The sequence below is a fragment of the Takifugu flavidus genome, chromosome 11 (genome assembly GCF_003711565.1).
Source record: "Takifugu flavidus isolate HTHZ2018 chromosome 11, ASM371156v2, whole genome shotgun sequence".
NCBI classification, from domain to species: domain Eukaryota; kingdom Metazoa; phylum Chordata; class Actinopteri; order Tetraodontiformes; family Tetraodontidae; genus Takifugu; species Takifugu flavidus.
In genome coordinates this window covers 2397531-2416748 of record NC_079530.1, presented here as the reverse complement: position 1 = coordinate 2416748, position 19218 = coordinate 2397531, and the positions used below count along the sequence as shown (strand labels likewise).

General features: G+C 43.8%; 4 protein-coding genes across 7 annotated transcripts; all 4 read right to left on the bottom strand.

Annotated features, from left to right (window-relative positions):
* Positions 1 to 654: 654 nt before the first annotated feature.
* Positions 655 to 5065, bottom strand: LOC130533333 (ras-related protein ORAB-1-like). The gene is made up of 6 exons (XM_057046630.1): positions 4651 to 5065; positions 3226 to 3298; positions 2999 to 3094; positions 2508 to 2603; positions 2038 to 2169; positions 655 to 1596 (listed from the first exon to the last, which is right to left on the bottom strand). Exons 1-6 carry the CDS (start codon positions 4662 to 4664, stop codon positions 1396 to 1398), a joined length of 612 nt encoding a protein of 203 aa, XP_056902610.1. The 5' UTR covers positions 4665 to 5065; the 3' UTR covers positions 655 to 1395.
* Positions 5066 to 5574: 509 nt separating this feature from the next.
* Positions 5575 to 10820, bottom strand: cep68 (centrosomal protein 68). 2 transcript variants are annotated; one of them, XM_057046619.1, is made up of 8 exons: positions 10515 to 10820; positions 8965 to 9234; positions 7525 to 8466; positions 7178 to 7349; positions 6877 to 7058; positions 6603 to 6786; positions 6416 to 6504; positions 5575 to 6303 (listed from the first exon to the last, which is right to left on the bottom strand). In XM_057046619.1, exons 2-8 carry the CDS (start codon positions 9181 to 9183, stop codon positions 6259 to 6261), a joined length of 1833 nt encoding a protein of 610 aa, XP_056902599.1. In that variant the 5' UTR covers positions 9184 to 9234; positions 10515 to 10820; the 3' UTR covers positions 5575 to 6258. The 2 variants fall into 2 exon arrangements, with proteins under 2 accessions (XP_056902599.1, XP_056902598.1); XM_057046618.1 differs by having other exon boundaries at positions 6398 to 6504; positions 10515 to 10819.
* Positions 10821 to 11037: 217 nt separating this feature from the next.
* Positions 11038 to 13032, bottom strand: sdhaf4 (succinate dehydrogenase complex assembly factor 4). Its single transcript, XM_057046634.1, has 3 exons — positions 12869 to 13032; positions 12092 to 12205; positions 11038 to 11327 (listed from the first exon to the last, which is right to left on the bottom strand). Exons 1-3 carry the CDS (start codon positions 12948 to 12950, stop codon positions 11218 to 11220), a joined length of 306 nt encoding a protein of 101 aa, XP_056902614.1. The 5' UTR covers positions 12951 to 13032; the 3' UTR covers positions 11038 to 11217.
* A 641-nt stretch (positions 13033 to 13673) lies between these two features.
* Positions 13674 to 18741, bottom strand: tlx1 (T cell leukemia homeobox 1). Of its 3 annotated transcripts, XM_057046625.1 has the most exons (4): positions 17612 to 18741; positions 17332 to 17373; positions 16813 to 17050; positions 13674 to 15922 (listed from the first exon to the last, which is right to left on the bottom strand). In XM_057046625.1, the coding sequence occupies exons 1-4, from the start codon at positions 18057 to 18059 to the stop codon at positions 15712 to 15714; spliced, it is 939 nt and encodes a 312-aa protein (XP_056902605.1). In that variant the 5' UTR covers positions 18060 to 18741; the 3' UTR covers positions 13674 to 15711. The 3 variants fall into 3 exon arrangements, with proteins under 3 accessions (XP_056902605.1, XP_056902606.1, XP_056902607.1); XM_057046626.1 differs by lacking the exon at positions 17332 to 17373 and having other exon boundaries at positions 17612 to 18736; XM_057046627.1 differs by lacking the exon at positions 17332 to 17373 and having other exon boundaries at positions 16813 to 17014; positions 17612 to 18733.
* Between the last annotated feature and the right edge of the window lie 477 nt (positions 18742 to 19218).

Genomic DNA, 19218 nt, shown 5'->3' with positions numbered 1-19218 from the left:
TATCATTAGTAAAGGATATTGATCTTATTATGATAAATCTGATCAATTTAATCAATATATGTTTCAAAACACACTAGAGACATTTCATGACATTACCATGGCAACAGAAACCGTCTTGAAATATGTTTTTAAATCTTCCCCAAAATACTTATGAAATGTTTCAGGGTTTAACTCAAGGTTAATGGTGCATTTGCAATAAAACAAAATACTAATTTATTTTTGCGGTGTTTTTCTCTACCAGTGTTTGAAAATGCATTACTTTGACACAGAATAATCAAATTTGTTAAATAATACTAGAAAATTTGGTTTTGAAAAGCCATATTCTCTTTTTACAGAACCTTTATATAGAACCTAAAGCGGAATTCCCCCCTCTTAGTACAAATGGGCCAAAGAACATGGCTAACACACCAAGTGGTGGCACCGTGCACACCTGAGATTCACATGCACCCGTGGTGCAGCGCTGCTCTAACATAACACCGCCCAGTTCTGTTCACGTCATTTCAATCACCTTTATTAGGAAAACATGAGAACATTGTGTTCATATAGATGCAATTCTCTACTCGGATATGATGAACGTGGAATAAATAATCCCAACAGTTGCTTCTGCACGTCTCACTGGGAGCTGCAGAGAAAATCACCCCCCCTAGACACGAGTCTGGTAGTACGTTTATTTCTCTTGAAGTGTTACATGTTGAGCAACAAACTCACATTTGTCTTCCGCCACACGTTTATATGCAGCAACAGAGAATATCCCAATAAAGAACACTACAGGACTGGCAAATCAGATGGGACATATATACATATCGTCGATGTACATATATTGTTGCACAGGATTTTTATGGATCTACAGATACGTTTGCATGTGCAGAGGTTGGTGAGAGCAGTCATGGCTGAACTAAAACTTTAAATAGAGACAGACTGACAGAGCAATGCCGGCACAAAAAGCCAAACCGTCACAGAAATAGAAGAGCAACAGAACAGGTCCTCGTGACCGAAACAAAAATTAAAAAAAAAAAACGATTAGATGGCCGGCGGCTGGAATGCAAAGAAAGAGTCTCACACAATCACACAGAGTTGTAAGAGAGCCACAAAAAAACCCAAAAGAGAGCGTTGCCTCGGAGAAACATGATTCTGGTGACGCAAAAAGCCAGGTCCACTTTCAATTCTGACCCGCCTAACAAATGACCATCAATAACAAGACAGTATGTCAAAGAAGGAGGCTTTATTTTATTCTCAGTGTGGCTATTTTATGTACAATACTAAGACGGGCGACTTCATCTGGTTCTCACGCTGACGTGTGGTTGTCAATCGTGTCTCTTCTGTCCCGTCTGTTTGCAGAGGACTTTGCTGGGATATGATGGAGTTTAAGGGGTCAGAGTGGAAGTGGTTTCTCCCTCAGCAGCATCCTCCTGACGAAGGCTTGACGGTGGTGCCGGGGGTCAGCTTCACATTTGCCTTCTCCCCACCGCCAGCTGTGGCTCCAGGCCCCATCCTTTTCTTGATTTCAGCCGCCATGGTCATGAAGGCTTGCTCCACATTGGTGGCGTTCTTGGCGCTAGTTTCCAAAAAGGGAATACCCAGAGAATCTGCAAACTCCTGGACACAACAGAAGAGCCAAAGTGAGACCGTCTCCATTGACCTATTGATAGCAGCGACTAATGAAACAGCACGAACCACGGGGAGCGTGTGGCTGTACGCCAAACACAACAGTGATCAGACTCAAGATTTGGGCCCACAAGTCAATTTAACTGCGTCCTCAACCGTAACCATGAGCTGTGAAACGTGAGACAGCAGCATATTAGCATCTGCACCACTGAAATCCAGATAGCACAAGCTTCTCAGCTTTAGTTTACAGGACGGGAGGCAGGAAAACAGGAAATTGACATGTTTCCACATGCAAGTGCAGCTAATTCAGGTGCCACAATCCACCTAACTTGTCTGAACACTGAAAAAGAAAGTGGAAGCTAATAGCTGACAAAACTGTACAAGTTAGGCTATAACGTGTACATGGCGGTGTTTATGGACGGGGCCCCTCACCTTAGCCGTTGTGTAATCCACCACCTTCTTTGTCGTGAGGTCACACTTGTTTCCAACCAAGAGCTTGTTGACGTTTTCACTGGCGTAGCGGTCGATCTCCTGTAGCCACTGTTTGACGTTGTTGAAGGACTCCTGAGAACGAGAGCGTGGAGATGAGCTGCTTTCATCATTGGACTGGTGTGTGTGTGTGTGTGTGTGTGTGTGTGTGTGTGTGTGTGTGTGTGTGTGTGTGTGTGTGTGTGTGTGTGTGTGTGTGTGTGTGTGGCTTCCTGGGATTTGAACCTGCAAACCTCCGATTAAAAGACCAATTCCTTCCCTCCGAGAGATCCAAACAAGCATATTTTTGGTGAAAAGTTAGAAATGGAAGCTGAATGACTCCATTGTGCGGCTGTTTAACAGCAAATCCCATCGGCTCATGTGAATGTGATTACAGTCGTGAGTAATGAGGAGCGAGGCAGCGTTCTACAGACCTGGTCTGTGACGTCATATACTACAATGATTCCATGGGCACCTCTGTAGTAGCTGGATGTGATTGTACGAAACCTCTCCTGGCCTGCAGTATCCCACTGTCAACAGGAACACACCACAGGTTACACACACATATACAAAAGTGGTGTTTTAATGTGTATTTTCAACAGAAATCACCCAACCTGAGTCAGGCTGCCTAATTTTGCTGAGATGTATTGAGTAGATTAACACACACTATTGTTACTACCGGTATACTTTTAAAACATTCTAAAAAAGATATAAACATGTTACACTTTGGCAGCTATCAGGATTTTTTCAGGCTGTCATTTATATGATAAACGGAATCAATATCCAATAATACAGTCAAACTCTGGACTGAAAAAGAAGGGGAAACATATAGAAATGTACATTTCTTGGTAATATCAGCACTGCTATAAAACTAAATAATCCTAAAGGCAGTTTGTGGGACACCAACAGCCTGTCGTTCACTTACAATCTGAAGCTTAATGGTCTTTCCATCCAGCTCTATGGTTCTTATTTTGAAGTCCACACCAATTGTGCTAATATAACTTTCTGTGTATGTGTCATCCTGCAGAGAGAGAACAGAGACATTTGGTGCCATTGCTGTTCCATAGAAACAGAAATCCAATTAACAGAGTTGTTTTTATTAATCAGCATATAATTAAAGTAATCTAAAAATGAAGGCACGGAGAAACCTACTGCAAATCGGAGTAGGAGGCAAGACTTTCCAACCCCAGAGTCACCGATTAGGAGCAGCTTGAATAAATAGTCACTGCGAGGGGACATTAAAGACAAACCTTGGTTAGATAGTTGCACATTTATAACCAACAAACTATAGACGTGTGAAAATAAAAATGAAAGAGAGGAAAAAATAAATGGAAAAGTAAAAAAAAAAAAGAAAAGAAAACCAAGGAACAGGAACAAGTTGGTCCACGAAATCCACGACATCACCAGCTGTGAGAGGAAATATTTCCTGAAACCTGCAGCACTCAGCAGATTACAGGAGGAAGTGCAGGCAGCAGAGGGATCATATGAGTGGGGACATATTAGATAGCCGGTCCCGTCTCCACTGAGGTGTCTAGACCCCTACGTTAACGTACCCACACTTTTATATGCAGAGTACTTACAGATGACAATATCAGCATGTGCTTATTTCATCAAGGACCCTGCGGGACGCTAACATCAACAGGTCGCAGTGGCTAAAAATGGTGATGCACGGATAATCTGTGCAAGTCGGACCTGGTGGGTCCGTCACACGTCCCTCCAGATGCTTGTCAACCCAAGAAATACAATAAATATGAGCCATTTGTTTGAGATTATCAATACGACATCCACAGGACATCTAATGGGTGTCCACAGGACATCTAATGGGTGTCCACAGGACATCTAATGGGTGTCCACTGGACATTTTGGAATGGGGAGAAGAATAGAAGTACTCAAGTGCTTCCGATTACTCAATACTGCTGTGGCGAAACGGGTGGCATGTGACCTACACATGACTAAGAGTCGGGATGGGCTCCTGCACCACCACAGGCAGATATGAGTGACAGTCAGGTGAATCACAAGGTGAAAGGGTAGAACCTGTTGGACGTAAACAACCACTCGCTATTACAGTAACAACCAAGTGCATATTAACAGCGTGTCGTCATACACATGGCAGAGCGCTTCAGAAATGCTAAATATTTCATTAATTCAGCCGGAGCGACGTCCTTGACAATCATTGTGGCGTAGCTAAAGTAGTATGAACAAACCGGTCAAGGTTTGCACCTGTACCTCTCAGCTACAGACTGCACACAGCATCATTACACTGTATTTACAACTTTATCTTGAGCAGGAGATCGAAACCGTGGCCAGAGCTGTCTGTAGACCACCGGCACTGGGCACCAGAAAGATACTTCTGGGCCAAACCTGAACCACACACCTGACAGGGTTTAACACCTAGTAGTCATATCAATATGCAGACTTTGTTAGAAAGCTAGCAGCTGGCATTTGCTAGCGTCAGCTGATGTTGCTAGCTCAACTGCTAACATGAAGTTGTTGGCCAAGCCAGATGCTAGCTCGTTAGCGCACGGCTAACATTAGCGGACCGAGACGAACCGGAGCCCGGCTATGAAGGATACTTACTATTCGGGATTCATCGCGGCCTCCTTGAGTTATGTACCTCCTTTAAATGGATGTTTGTTTTCACCCGTCGAAAGGCGACCAACGCTGTGTAGCTGTGAACACAAGACGGACGGCTAGCTTACGCTGCGCGCTACACTACAACCCCAAAATGGCTGCAATTCCAACCAGGAAACCGCTAACATTAGCCGGCCGATTTGGCCACGTCAGGAGAAATGCAAAATACGTAGCTAGATTATGCGGATGAGTTGTCGACAAGCAACCAGCGGTAGTTTAATTGGAGATCTACGCGCTTCAAACGACTAATCAATATCTGCGGCTGAACACCTTAGCTAGCGATCCTTTTATCCCCGCTTTGATGTGCGTGTGGGTCGCTCACTGCCGCTTCGGTCAACTGTCAAGCTCGGGGAAAGACTACGTCATTTTGTGAAACGTGGCAAGAAGGAGTTGCCGAAGTCCGATCGACTTCCGGAGCGGACTTGGACGAGCCGTTAAAAGACTTTTAAACGGTCCCAGGTCGGATCTGTGGATCCACCCCAGTTATCTGAGATCACCTGCTCCAGTTTCAGGTAGACTCTCACCTGGACCTGCAGGACCCCCCCTTCTGGTGCCGGTAACCAGGACCGGGATCAGCGAGTCTAACCCCCGTTTAAATCCGACCAGATCACCAATATGGTCAGTTTTTATGTCTGTGTGGGGCATTTTACACAGGCAAGACCGAAATCTGGGTCTGTTCGTGGGGGACGACATTCTAAACTCGGCACCAGCTCACTGGTCTGGTTGGATCGGACGTTTCATGGGAAATGACGTCATTCTGACTAAGCTGAAAATGTGCTTCGCTTCGACAACTTCGCTATTTTGAAGCGTCACTTCTGATGACATTAAGAAAAAAAAGTGGAAGTGATTAATAAACATCCTGGACAAAGCTGGAAAAGTTGTTCTTTTTAATCATAATCGCAGTGGTAAACATCAAAGACAGGCAGAGTGCTTTGGTGACCAGCTGTGACGTCACTGAGGAAGAGCTGGAGTGTTTTAAGGCAAGAGGTGAATTAAAAGCACTTGATGTGTCAAAACTGATATTCCTGGTGTCATTTATAACATTTTCTGCTGTTATAACAGATATTGCACCGTGGTGACGACAGAAATAACGTCTCTATGTCGTTTTGTCATGGAGGCCTGAGCTGCTTCCTGGGTTAGCGTTGCCCCTGGAAACATTATTGCTGTTGGGAGAGACAGTATGGCAGGAGAAATAAAGGCAGGAACCACATTTTCTTAGCTCAAACGACAGCTGTCCAAAGGTTCCATTTACGAGAATAAAGCTCAGTTTCTTGGGAACTGGGGGAAAGCGGAAGGTTGTCGGTTCAAGTCCTGATGTGGACAAAAACATAGGTGATCTGGTAGCAGGGGGAGCTGCCAGGACACCTTCAGAGCAGTGCCGAGGTACCACTGAGCCTGGAACCCAACCTCCAAAATGCTAGATCCATGGGATAGAACCAGCACACTCCCCATCGTCCCAGTCGAGGGAATAAATAATGGTTTATCTAGAGTGTAAACGCGACGTTAATTCTGTGAATCCTCGTTGGGCTCAAAGGTCAAACATGGCCTCCGTCATCATGTCAGAGGTCCTCCTACTGTCATTTGGATAAAGTCACGTGCCTGCAAATAAGAGATGACACAAACGTCACGAGCACTGAAAATCTCCATTAAACCGCTGGCAGCACAGTTTAAGAGGAAGTAGAAGCAGACTCACATCGAGCAAACCCCTGACCTGGTCCAGACCTGAGGGCTCCCGGACGTCCTCTTGCTGTCCCACAGCTCCGGAAGTCCTCTCAATCATCAGCAGCGTGTCCCGTAAGACTGGAGAGGAGCGCAGAGGTGGCATTATAGACACTGGCACTGAAACTGGCGCACTCTGAATGTGTTCGGCCCACACACACACACACACACACACACACATGGAGAGGTGGCGTCGATGCAGTTGAGAAGACGGTGTCCCGTGTGCAGGACGGAGGACGTCAGTGGCTGATGGAGATGATCAGAAACAGGGTCACCGTCCACTGAAGCTCTGCTCCACAGCTCCGTCCTCTCTGACAGAGCATACAGCTGCTGGATGAGCTGCTCCAGCTGTGAGCAGAACGTCTGGAACAACACACAACACACACAATGTGGGTTCACAATGTTCTTGATCTTTTTACCACATTATTTTGGGATGTAGACACGAGAGGCTACCTGGAGATGTCGAAGCAAAGAGCCGCTGTCTTCCCGACTGCCCCTCTGGCTGCGTGGTGATCTGAGGAGCTCGGCCAGAACATCCTCCTCTTGGAAGCAAGCGCCACCTGGCCTCCGTCCAGCAGGCGCCACCAACTCTCCAAAGCTCCGTCTCAAAGGCTCGGACGCCCCGCGATCGGCTCCTGACAGACAACATTTGAACATTAAACTATATTCTAGCCAACTCTCTTGTTCTGGGGAGGGGGGGGAGAGAAACAAGGACAGAAGCATCCCTCTGTCCCCATAAAACTAGTATAAATACCGATTTGACGGAGACGACTCGTCCCTTTCCCGGCTGTCTCGGAGTTTCCTCGGCCCTCTGCCTCCAGGACCCCGGGTGCAGAGGTGGAGGAGTGGACGGAGGACGTGTGTGGTCCCAGAGATCCCCAGCTTGAGTTAACCGGCTGGGCCAGCTGGGTGGTCGCCTCTCTGACCTGTGCAGAGGGACAGACGGTTACGGCGCGTTGCTGGATCCAGCCTCAAAGCCTCATAATGCCACCTGATAATTTCATATATTATCACGTGTGTGTGTCCCGCGACATCCGTGTGCGTCCTCCAGATGCCTGATGATTCTGGACCACGCCAGCTTTGTGTATGTTGAGGGCTGACCTGTCTGGACAGCAGCTTCAGCTCCTCCAGCTCCAGTGGAAGATGCCAGAACTCCTCCTCATCCTCGTCCTCCTCATCGCCACGCGGGAGAACACTGGTGGAACCAATAAAAGCCGGGCAGGAGGACGGAGATCGGCGCTGATGACCGTCTGACGGGCTTCCTCTGTCCCTGAGAGGGTCTGTTTGAGAGAACTGGAGCCCGTCTGAGGAATCGGTGAGCACCTGCTGATCACGTGACCTTTGACCTTCAGAGTTTCTGTCTCTGCTTTGTTCTGTTTCACGAGCTGAGAAGCCCGGTGCTGACAGGCTGTTGGAGCTACAGAGGCGGTCCACTTCAATCCCCGAGTCCCACAGACTGGATTTTGTTTGGAGCCGACTGCTGTTCCATTCAACGAGCTCCCGTTCTGGTCTCAGAGGGTAGGTGTAATCCAGCAGGGTCTGGTACTCCTGGTTTGGATCCCAGGCTCTGGAACGTCGATCCGGAGACGGAGGTGAGGTCTTGGGGATGGCGCAGGCCCAGTAGTTCAGCTGGTGCACAGACAGCAGATGTCCTTTTGAGGGTTTTCCAGAGAAACGGGATTTTTGCTGCCCCTCAACGCCAGTCAGGCCCGTCCCGGAATATCTTGAGCGAGGGGTGTAGCTGGGGTACAAGACGGTGGAGGTTAGCGGTGGCCGGAGAGGCGTGTTCAGCCTCTGAACCTCCAGGATGGAGCTGGACAAGCTCTGCTGAGGCCATGTCCTAACAGGAAAGGGGGACTCGCACGTGCGCGGGTTGTGCAGCACACTGGTGCCGAGGTCTGAAACACCCACAGGTGAGCTGAGGTCTCGGCTGGACGATGAGACGTCACTGTGGGAGCGGTCAAAGCTCTCTAGAGTCAGCTCTAATGGTGTCAAGGAGCTCACATCAGTGTCTTTCTGGGTTCCTTCGCTCCTGGAAACGTCCTGCAAAGGACAACAATGACTGTAACGTGGTTGAACATTGCGTCTTAGAGAAGCATCCAGACATCACCGCTACTACTACACTAGCATCATTAACATTGTTATGTAATAATAGAAGGCAATAATCCTAATTTGGGCTCTAATTTTCGAAGAAATTATTGATCTAATCAGAACGTTGTAATATTTACATGGTATTTGAATATTCTAACAGTTGGTGCATGGAAATTTAAGGCATGAAGGAAACAAAACCATCTTTTTCCATATAAATTTACATAAATTGACCTTTCGTTTTGGTCAGTTTTGGCTGTACTTTCCAGGCTTGTCATGATGTCTTTACATATCAGAGAGGTTTGAAAGTAACTTTGGGCTTCTTGGTATGAAATTGACATTTTAAAACGCATTAATTAACTCACTGTTTTAACCTCCTTTTTTATCAATCAATAAACAAGTTTCAAATTCTGAAATAAAGATCATATTCGAGCTTATGGAAGTCCTCCTCACCTCCTCTGTTTCAGTCTTCTTTAAGATAGATGTAGGTGTTGAAGAGACCAGAGGCCGTCGGACCAAATAGCGCCTGTCTCCCAGATACCTGGAGGCCGTTGCCATGGTAACGTGTTTGCGCGACCCTCCCCTGTCTCCCGCTGGCTTCCACTTGCTTTTATCATCTTCTTCTGCCGGGGGTCTCGGCGGGAACGTGCTGCTGTGTTTCGGCTCCTCCATCCTCCATCATTGTGAATGGGATTTATGGGAGGACGGAAATGACGGCAGGTCCTGTCAAAAACAGCAAACGGAGACGTCAGACGCAGCAGCAAATGTGGCAGAAAGGGAAAAAGCATGGACAGTTTTTACTGGAGCCTGATAGACAACAAAGGACAATCATTGTAAGCTGGAAGATTCAAATATTCATGTGAGGGTTTGAGGACAAAGTGAGGCTGAATGCTCAAACAAAGGACTTTGCATTCCAGGCCATGCTAAACGTTCATTTTGTACAGTGTAAAACATTGTCTCTGTAGTTCTATTCATTCTTTCCAAGGAATTTGGTTTATTAAAAAAAATGCAAATCAGGGCTATAGAGTGCCGCCATGAGATGCTCAAACGTTCTCACGGTCTGTTTCGCGAGATAAATGTTCAGATTACAAAAATAATGAAAACAGCCACACAGCCGAGGGGAGATTCTCTTTACAACTCCATAATTTACATGTGTCGAATAGATTTTTCAATTAAACTGTGGCAGCAATTTTGTCCGGAGTATTTCTACAGGAATAATACGCTTCCTGCCTGATTGAGCTCACCAGGACTGCATGCTCAGACCTGTCGGTGCTCACTGACCCAACACAGAACAACAGATCAGTCAGACTGATCCCAGAGCTCTACTGGGCCTTAGTGACCAAAGACATGAGTCTCATTTTTAAAAATAACTGCTAGATGTGTTGTTGTTGTTTTCAGAAAGTGTTGGAAACACCAGTATGACATCTGACTGGCTCATGCATTTATCAGGTTTATAATACTGCCCGTCGTTTCCATGGTGATGGTTTGAAACTGTCACGGGACACAAGAGGGACATGTCAATCAAGGTCAACAAAGGCCAATTCTTTTTTATGCTCTTTTAACAACAAAATCTTAGCTATGGTTTAGCAGCTAATACCCAAAACACTGTAGATCAAGAAAACTGCAACAAAAAAACGACAACAAAAAGAGAAAAAATGCAGTGGTTGTATTTCAGATGTAGCAGAGGCACAAATACCTTATTAACACACACACAAAGGGGCTTTTTTGAGCTTTTGCTCGGGCCCAATAACTGGGTGGGAGGAAGGAAGCAGATCAAACTTGAAACCCCAGCACCCCCCTCGCCCCCTGTGGAGCCACAGCTCGGCTTTCACGGAAAACCTGTGCGTAATTCGTGCGTATCTGTTTAGAGTCCTTACACCCCCCCTCATCATTTTGCTTGGCCTGCTTTACCACAACACGTCGCCTGCAAACTTCACTATTGGGAAAGTCAAGTCACCGTTATTCCCCTGTTTCGATGTGGGAAAAGACAGAAATATACTCACGGAGCGCAGCGGCGAGAGGCGCCCAGCTGAAACAATCCCCTCTTGTCAGCACCGCGGCTGCAGCCTTCTTCCAACGCGACGTGTCCGCCGCCCACAGCGACGGTCCTTTTTCTTCTTCCCCAATTTTTTTTCTTTTTTTTTGATCGCAAATGCTACGTAGTCTGTTGACGTTGAGCGCACACACTTTCACACAGCTCCTCCGCAACGGACCTATTTTTGGCAGAAAAACGGGGCGACTGTTCCCGTCGGAGGCAGCGAGCGACTCGGCTGAAGTCGACAGGTTTCGCTTCGATGGTAACAGTTCACGCGTTGGCCGCTAGAGGGCAGTAAATAAAGAAGAAATAACTCGATTCAACGAGGTTTTTACACCCCTCTAGCGGCCAAAACATGAACTACGCTCGTTTTTTTTTTTTTTTTTTTTTTAATGGCATTCAAATCCGTCCACCGTCCACAGCTGGATAGACACCAAATAAGGAAGTGAATTGTTAATAGGTATTATAACAACAAAACTAAATAAAGTAGATAACCATCTATGTCTTTAATGATTTTCATATTACATTCTTTGGACAAATGACAACACAGTACAGATACAGAAAATTCAATCTATAAGATTAGCATCAAGGTGCAAAATAAGAGACAAAAAAAACATTAGGATAAATATGTGTATATACTGTAGTCACTAAGTGCCACTTGAGGCGGTGAACTAGAAGTCGACACATCGGCCCTTTCTTTCCCAGTCTCCATATCGAGTGGGTTCTGGACCACGAGGACCACCCTTCTCCTTGGTGACAGGGTTCACATCATCAGGGAACCCTGTGAGATGACATCAGAATGTTTCAAAATCAATGATGGTCTAATTCCATAACAATCTCATCAACTTTATTACAGTGGGACCTCTACTTACGAACGTTTCTACATGCGGAATTTCCAGGTTACGAAATGTCCCAAAGGGAAAATATTTCCTCTTGTTATGAAAGAAATTTCAGGATACGAAAGGCAAAAATACGCTACCGCTGTTATTCGCAGCTCACGGAGTTTAGCGAACATAAACATGCCTGTAGCTGTTCTGCCATTGGCTATCACCTAGCATTTTCCTGTCATCCCATTGGCTAGGAGGGATGTCAATATGTACTGTTTGTGTGTATCCCAGCTTCGCCTTCGTTTAACTTTTATTTATTGTGGGTGTTCGTATGTTTGTCCATTAGATGTCGGTGTTACCACAAGTGTTAACGTTCGTTGCTAGTAATGATGGCTAATGTAAGATTAGCCTGTAATAAAGTTCATTTTGTTCCTGGAGAAGCCTTGCACTGAATTCCTACATTTATTGTGCAGTAATCTAATTGTAACATGTATTTGTTACATGCTTTAATGCATTTTTATGATTTATTAAAAAAAAATGATGTCCGAATTTTTGGGGGCTTGGAACGGATTAGGGCATTTACATGGAAAACGCATCTCTACTTACGTAATTTTCAGGTTACGAAACAACTTCCGGATTAATTTCGTAAATAGAGATCCCACTGTATTAGTACTAATCTATGTACCTAGCCACACACATTGAAAAAACATATTCTCACTTTGCAGGACATCTTTAGACTTCTCATCAGGCCGGTCAAAACGACCCTGCGGGGTTTTGGCTTTCTTCAGCGGTTCTTTGTTAGTTGTTGTTCCGCTGGCTGATCGCAAAGCTCCTAAAAGATGGGACAAAAAAAGAAATATGTTTTAATAATAATCAAAGCTGCAAGCAGTGTTCAACGGGGCCTAGCTCTCCATCTCCCAGTGAATTTGTCCTGGCCCCTGGACTCCTGCACCAGTATTTGAACTTCAGTAACAGCTCTGTCAACATGTTCAGTTGTGCTGCTGTTGCATATTCTCAAAAACTATTTTTATTTTCAATAAACAGTTTGTTTCATTATCTGTGGTGTCTTATATGAAGGGTTGTCCATGTGCAGTTTGTTGGACAAACTTGTTTAAGCTAACATAACCTAATTTTAGTCCCCTTTTATTTTTTGAGGTTTAAAAGCATAGGTGACCTTCTTACTCCTGTGAACGTGACCTTATTGACTTGCTACACTGTTGCTTGACTTGTTTATATTAAGGCGATGTAATGTTTACGTGTGATTTTGTTTAGATTCTCGAGTCCTGGATTCATATTGATGCTATTATGAGGTCTATTTATTTACGTAGGAATAAGTAAAACGTCACTAAATTGCTATAACGCACGGACCGCCACCGCCTTTTACGGTATTTTAAATAATGCCTAAGTAAATATCAGTAGTTTTACATGGAATTATGATCAATGTAAGTGGCTCTTAAAGCACAGATTAAAAGTAAGGCTAGTGAGACACACTGACCTGTAAATGCAGATTCGACCGCTCGACTCTGAAGAAGTCCTTGTCTGCAAAACAAAGGTACCAACGACCGCGAAAGAAACATATCTGGAGATGAAAATATAAGAGAAGACGCTGTTAGGGCACTTACACAACTATAGTTGTTTTTGACGCGTAACTGTGGCGTATTTAGTACGTCATCATCAGGCGCCGGAGGGAGCGTGTAGTGCTTTTATATACCAACAGGGGGAGACAACGCATTAATTCTCATAACGCTCATTATGACTATCACAAACTATTTTAAATGCAATAATCTAGAAGAAAGAACTCATTCTGCGCATGACAGAAATTAAATGTGAACCATTGAGTCAAAATTTTCTATCGCATTTTGTGGCCATAACAATTCCATTATCAGGAATTTATGCTCTATCAAATATGCGAATTATTTTCAGAAACATTTCAAAGATTTATTGATTTTTCAAAAGCATTATATTACATTTTCATATTTTCCTTTACTGTCCTGCATTTCAAATGGTTGTACTGCGAAGATCATCCAATATTCAGTGAGTGAGTTAATATTTGTCACTGGGTCACTGGAATAATGTCAACTTTTCAAGTAGTTTAGTTAGTAGTACTGGGTTGTTTTCTTAAGTTTAAATTTAATCATTCATTACGTTATGGATGCAAATATTGTACTTTACATTTAATTTAGTAAGTGGTTATAGATAATAATTCACATTTTAAACACATGTATTACTGATGGACATACTATGAAAATTATATGTAGTATTGATTCAAAACGCATTCATTCAGACTAGTAGACAAGGGGTCAGAATAAATAATTTTATTTCATAAATACAGAAACAGAAAGTAACAGTTAATTAGTAAATAAGAGCATAAAATATTGAACAAGTAAATTACGGTTTCAGTAGTTGAACTACATTTATGACAGATTTTATTTTATTTAAATAGCTGTCCATCAAAAGAAGGTAATATTTTCAAAAGGTCACTTGAATTTAATGAAAGCGTCAGACGCCACTGATACAAAATTGTTCAAATCATCCGCTTGGTGGATGATGAATAAATCTTTTACTAAATATATCTCTTTACTTTAATCCAGTTAGCTATCCTTCAACCTTGAAAATGTCCCATCCATCCCACAACAGGACGCTGCCTCCACTGTGCTTGAATCCTGGGATGGTATTAAACTGGTGATTAGACCTGCCTGGGTTCCTCTGAGCATGACAGAAAAAACACAAGAAAGTTCAATCTTGGTTTTATCAAACCGGAGAATCTTGTGTGTCATGGCTCCGGTCAGGTGGATCAACTGGATCTTTCTGCCATCTGCACTCAGGACCTGCTCAGCTGGGACAGGCAGCATTTCTGTCCCAGTCTGCTACAACAATCAGGACGGTTCTTCTTCTTTTGAGTTGATTGGCGGCTGGTAACCAACGTAGAGGGGAAACACTGCCCCCTGGCGGACAGGACCAGGTGGGTCAATCGATTAGTAAAACAGAACCGAGGAGAAAAGAAATTAACAAAGCTAAGGACAATCCTGTAGACTTGTGACACTTCCCTCAGCCAACCACACATACCATTTTCTCCCAGCTTTTAAACCCCAGCCATGCACGCACCGTTCGCTAAATCTTTGTTAACACTATTGTTTTGGACTGACCTCCCGTCTGATGGGCCCTGCCTGCTCCTGACCTGCCTGTCTCCTTGTATTCTGCCTGGCCTCGTCCCTGCCTGCTGCCTGCCTGGAGTTGTCTGCCTGATTTCCTGATCCCGGATTTATTGACTCTGGATGAATTAGATCACTTCCATGAGGGAATCGTCCCAACGATTATTTCCTGTTGGAATTTACATCCTGCTGCGCGATCATCCGTCCTTTATCCTGAAAAACTTTTTGTCTTTTGTTTTGTCTTCAGTAAAGTTCTGTCATCAGTTACTCCTCAGTGTTTGTGTGCTACATTTTGGTCCTTTTCCAAACTTCTACCATTCCAGAATGATGGATGTTAATGTTTATTTGCTTAGTGTTTATGATAGTGTGATATAACATACTATCAAACATATTATGACCATTCTTTTTTGGTTTTGGATAATGCCATCCCATGTCTGTCATGGGAAAACAAACTCTAAAGGCCATTGCAAAGAATTACACCTAAAATGTAGGTACAGATCAATTTGTTGATGGTATTTTGTAAAATATTCAGGCTTATTTCAATTGCATTCTTAATTTATGTAGTGAAGGAATTATCAAGCAGCAGTTCCACAGTTAAAAAAAAATATTGGAAAGATATACGCAGTATTACATTGTAATTATTTTTGCCCAGTTTGCTTCTGTTAAAACGTTGTTTTTTTCCTGCCACTGTTGCTTGTTGGGGGTCAGACTCTGTTTTTCTGTACAGAACAGAAGTTCTCGATATGTTATTGTAAATCATTATAGTCTGTCATCTTATCAGTCAGATTATGTTTTAATTCAAAGGTGCTAAAACAAGTGCACTGTTGTTTTTGCAGTTGAGTATAAAGTCCACTAACATGGCAGACATACACAAATGATACACATATAGACGTCAAGTATGAAAATATGCTTTCTGAAACAACATATATGTTTCTGAAACATCAAGTCTTTATGGGTCAATATATTACAGCTGTCTGTCTAGGGCTTCCTGCAGGTTCCTGGAGAACACAGATGGGCAAAAAGCCCTTGAAAATGGTCCAATATCAGTCTGGTCTGTGCATCAGGGTCTGACTTCACACCTCTGAAACATCCAGATGTGGACCCCCATTACATGGGCGTAGTGCTGAGGACCCTATCCAAAACACGTGTAAGAAAATCGTCATCTGACGGCGCCATGGCTGAGTTTTTACTCGCAGGTGGACACGCTGCTGATCTTGGCTGTGTTTTCAGTCCAGGGTTGCAGGTTCTGCAGGGCCAACAAGGAAGTGTTCTGTAGGCACAGAGGATCTGGTGTGACCGGCTGGTTGATAGTCTTCTGGAACGCCTCCTGCTGTAGTTGCATCAGGATGCGGTTGGCCTGTTGGCGCTCTGCCTCCCGCTCCTCTGCGGTCTGCCGCCTAAATAAGTGCACAGAGAGGCGTTTCAATTAGTGAGATTCTTCATTTGGAACAGAAGCATTTTAGCGGCTTTAACACCTCCATTATTACGTTAATCTCCTTTTCTCTTCACTTTTCTCTTCAGTGACAATTATTGGCCTTTATTGTCATTTTTATAATGGTGTGCCAAATGCAGCTTCATTAAAGAGATGAAATGATCTTTTGGAGCTTTTATCTCTTCTTTATCTTCAGGAGGAAATGTTATTTTTCAAACACAACAGTGTGATAATCCACTGGAATAATAATCTATTTTTGAGTATTTAAGAAGATGTGAAATACTAATAGGGTCCAAAATAATCTTTGTATAACTCAATATAAATGGCCATATATATCGAATAAAAGTACAAAATTGTTTTTTAAATGAAAAGACAATTATAATGTAATTTTCACCTCCGCTTTCTTTTCAAATTTGTTATTCTGTCCATGTTCTAAAGGATTCTAATAAAATGCAATAAATAGATTAAATATCTATCAAAAGAAATAATAAAACACATAAACAAAAAAACCCCAAATTGTGTTATTGCACAGAAAAAAAGGATTCATCCCTTAAACCAGTTTTGAATTTTGTAAAAATCCTACCTCCTACTTATTTATCCATATATTTCTATGATTAACTATTTTTTTAAACAATTAAGGAAAAGAAATAGATTCATTTGAGTTGTCCTCACTGACTAACTGACAATTGACTTTCTCTTCTAAACCACATTTCTAGAACCTTTAAAGCTTCTCCGAGCGTCGCGCGCCCAGTAAAAACATCACGTGTTCCTTCAATAACGGTGAATGGGAACAAAGTATCGCCTTTAACCAAATCCGTTTATGTTGCAAACTGTTGTAAACATTGTGGCCCTCACCTCCATTTGGTGCGTCTGTTCTGGAACCAGGTCTTGACCTGCGCGTCCGTCATCTTCAGAGCCTTGGCGAGCGCGGCTCTCTCCGCAGACGCCAGGTATTTCTGCCGGTGGAAGCGTTTCTCCAGCTCACAGATCTGCAGCCGTGTGAACGACGTCCGCGGCTTCTTCTTCTTAGGAGGGGTTCTGTTCTGGTACGGATGACCTATGCGACGTGTCACAGTGAGGGGTGAGAGGGACACTGGACCAGAACGGACAGGACAGCACAGGACAGGACAGGAGGCGAAAAGGAAAGAAGAGGACAGTTGAAAACAGGCAGTAGAATGTGAAGCAAGGAGGAATGTGAGGCAGAACAGTGGGCCTTTAATCTCAACTACGGTTCAAAGCTATAAAACATAAAGTCAGATATGTCGTCAGAATAAACCTATTACAATTCATTACCATATTTTTTTTTTTTTGATTTTATAAATGCTAATTTGTGTTTATTATTTGGTTTGTGTAGAGTCAGCAACTAATACAGACCTATGGTGGCTTTTTTCTTGACCAATTGAAAGAGCGTGTTATCTTTTTGGAAAGAAAATACAAGGGAATTTGTCACATTTATTATTAATGTATTATGACAAGCTTAAAATTTCCTCTGACAGTGAAGAGAAAAAAAATAAAAATTTGTCTGTCTTTGATGAGAATCTGTTGGGAAATGAAGTACAGCTTTAGGGCCGGAGGAGGACTCGCACATTCCCCCAGAACATTAGGGAACGGCACATGTTTTAACGTTTTAACGAAATTTTAAGGCAGAAAGTACCTGTGAAGCGGTCTTTGGTGTAACGCCGGTTGCTCTCCATCCAGGGGAACGTCAGCGTGCTCATGTTGCCGATGTTCCCGCCGACCGGCGGCACAGACGCGCTCCCGCAACTCAGGGGCCGGTGCGCGGGGACGCGGATGACCCCCGCGGCGTTCGTCGAGCCGTTAGTCCCGTTTGCGTTCATGCACATGTTCATGTGGTAAGCCCCGCTAAGTGACGCCATCCCGCACGAGCTGGCGTTGCCGCTGTATCCACCGTTACCGTACGCGAAACCGCTCGCGCTGCCATTCCCGCTGTAGGCCGTGTGACCATAGTCCGGCTCGTGCATCTTCATTCCCAGCATGCAGCTGTGCTCGACGTTGCTCAGGATCTGATCGATGCCGAAGGTGATGGGCTCCACGTGCGTATGCTGCTGCAGATGTGGTCCCAGTATTCCTATGTGGTCCATGATTCCCGCGATCCTTCTCCCCCCGCTCCCGCGCGAGGAACACAGTCGCCTCCACGCGCCGCTTCCTGCACTCTTGACTTTGGGATTTGATGGGCTCGAGGCGGTTGTTATCTAGGACTATCTGTGAGTGCTCGTGGAGGAGAACGAGGCGGGACCGCCCGCCTCCTGCTGCGCGAGGACATCAATCAAAGCGCCAAATAGACAGCGCGAGACCAAGAACAGATTTTTGGAGTAGAATCACAATCGGATTAAGCCTGAGAGGCTGCTTGTATGTCTTTAAATGTAAATGAGATGGATAAAAAAGCACAAATAAAAACAAAGACAGTCAGACAGGCTGCAGGCAGAACGAAATAATATAATATGTCAAAATATGAGTTGATTACATACTGTTAAACACACTCGGACCAACAGTTAAACTCAATTTTCAGTATAATTTAGCTGTAGCCACAGGGATTTTTTTCTTTTTTAACAATTGCTTAACAACTTTTACAGTAATTAACCTCCTCGCCCGGGAAGTTTTTAAGGCTCCCTCATAATTTCTTCTGACTCCTTTAATCGCGATTGTGTCTGAATATGAGCTAAGAGTCCTTCATTTTTGTGACGGTAATAAAAGCAACCGCATTGGGACAAGCCCAGAATTAAAACGGTGCGGCCTATTAGAGGAACAAGGTAGCTGCCAATATGACTCAGGATAATTTAGGGAACAATACTACTACTACTACTACTACTAATAATAATAATAATAATAATAATAATAATAATAATAATATAATAATAATAATAATTCATGCACAGAGACCCGACTGAAATACCCGCAGAACTATGTGTGAGATAATCATATCTGTTCTACTGCAAAATTATATTTTGGGGGAAAGAAAACACACGGTTTGCGCCGCAGTTCATCATTTCAGAAGTTTAAATCTTTTATGATATATTCTTGTTACATTTTTGCGCTGGTGATTAAACCGCCCTTTAATAGCTTCTAAAAACAATGAATGAATCAATGGAAAAATATTGACGTCTAATAGCGACTCATTTATTTTTGCACAGCCCACGTCATTATTAATTCATGCTCAGAATGATGAGGTTGCTGCAAATATTGACGCGAATTAATTTGTTGGTTTGGAAAAAACAGCAGTATAGTGTAGAGTTTCATGGC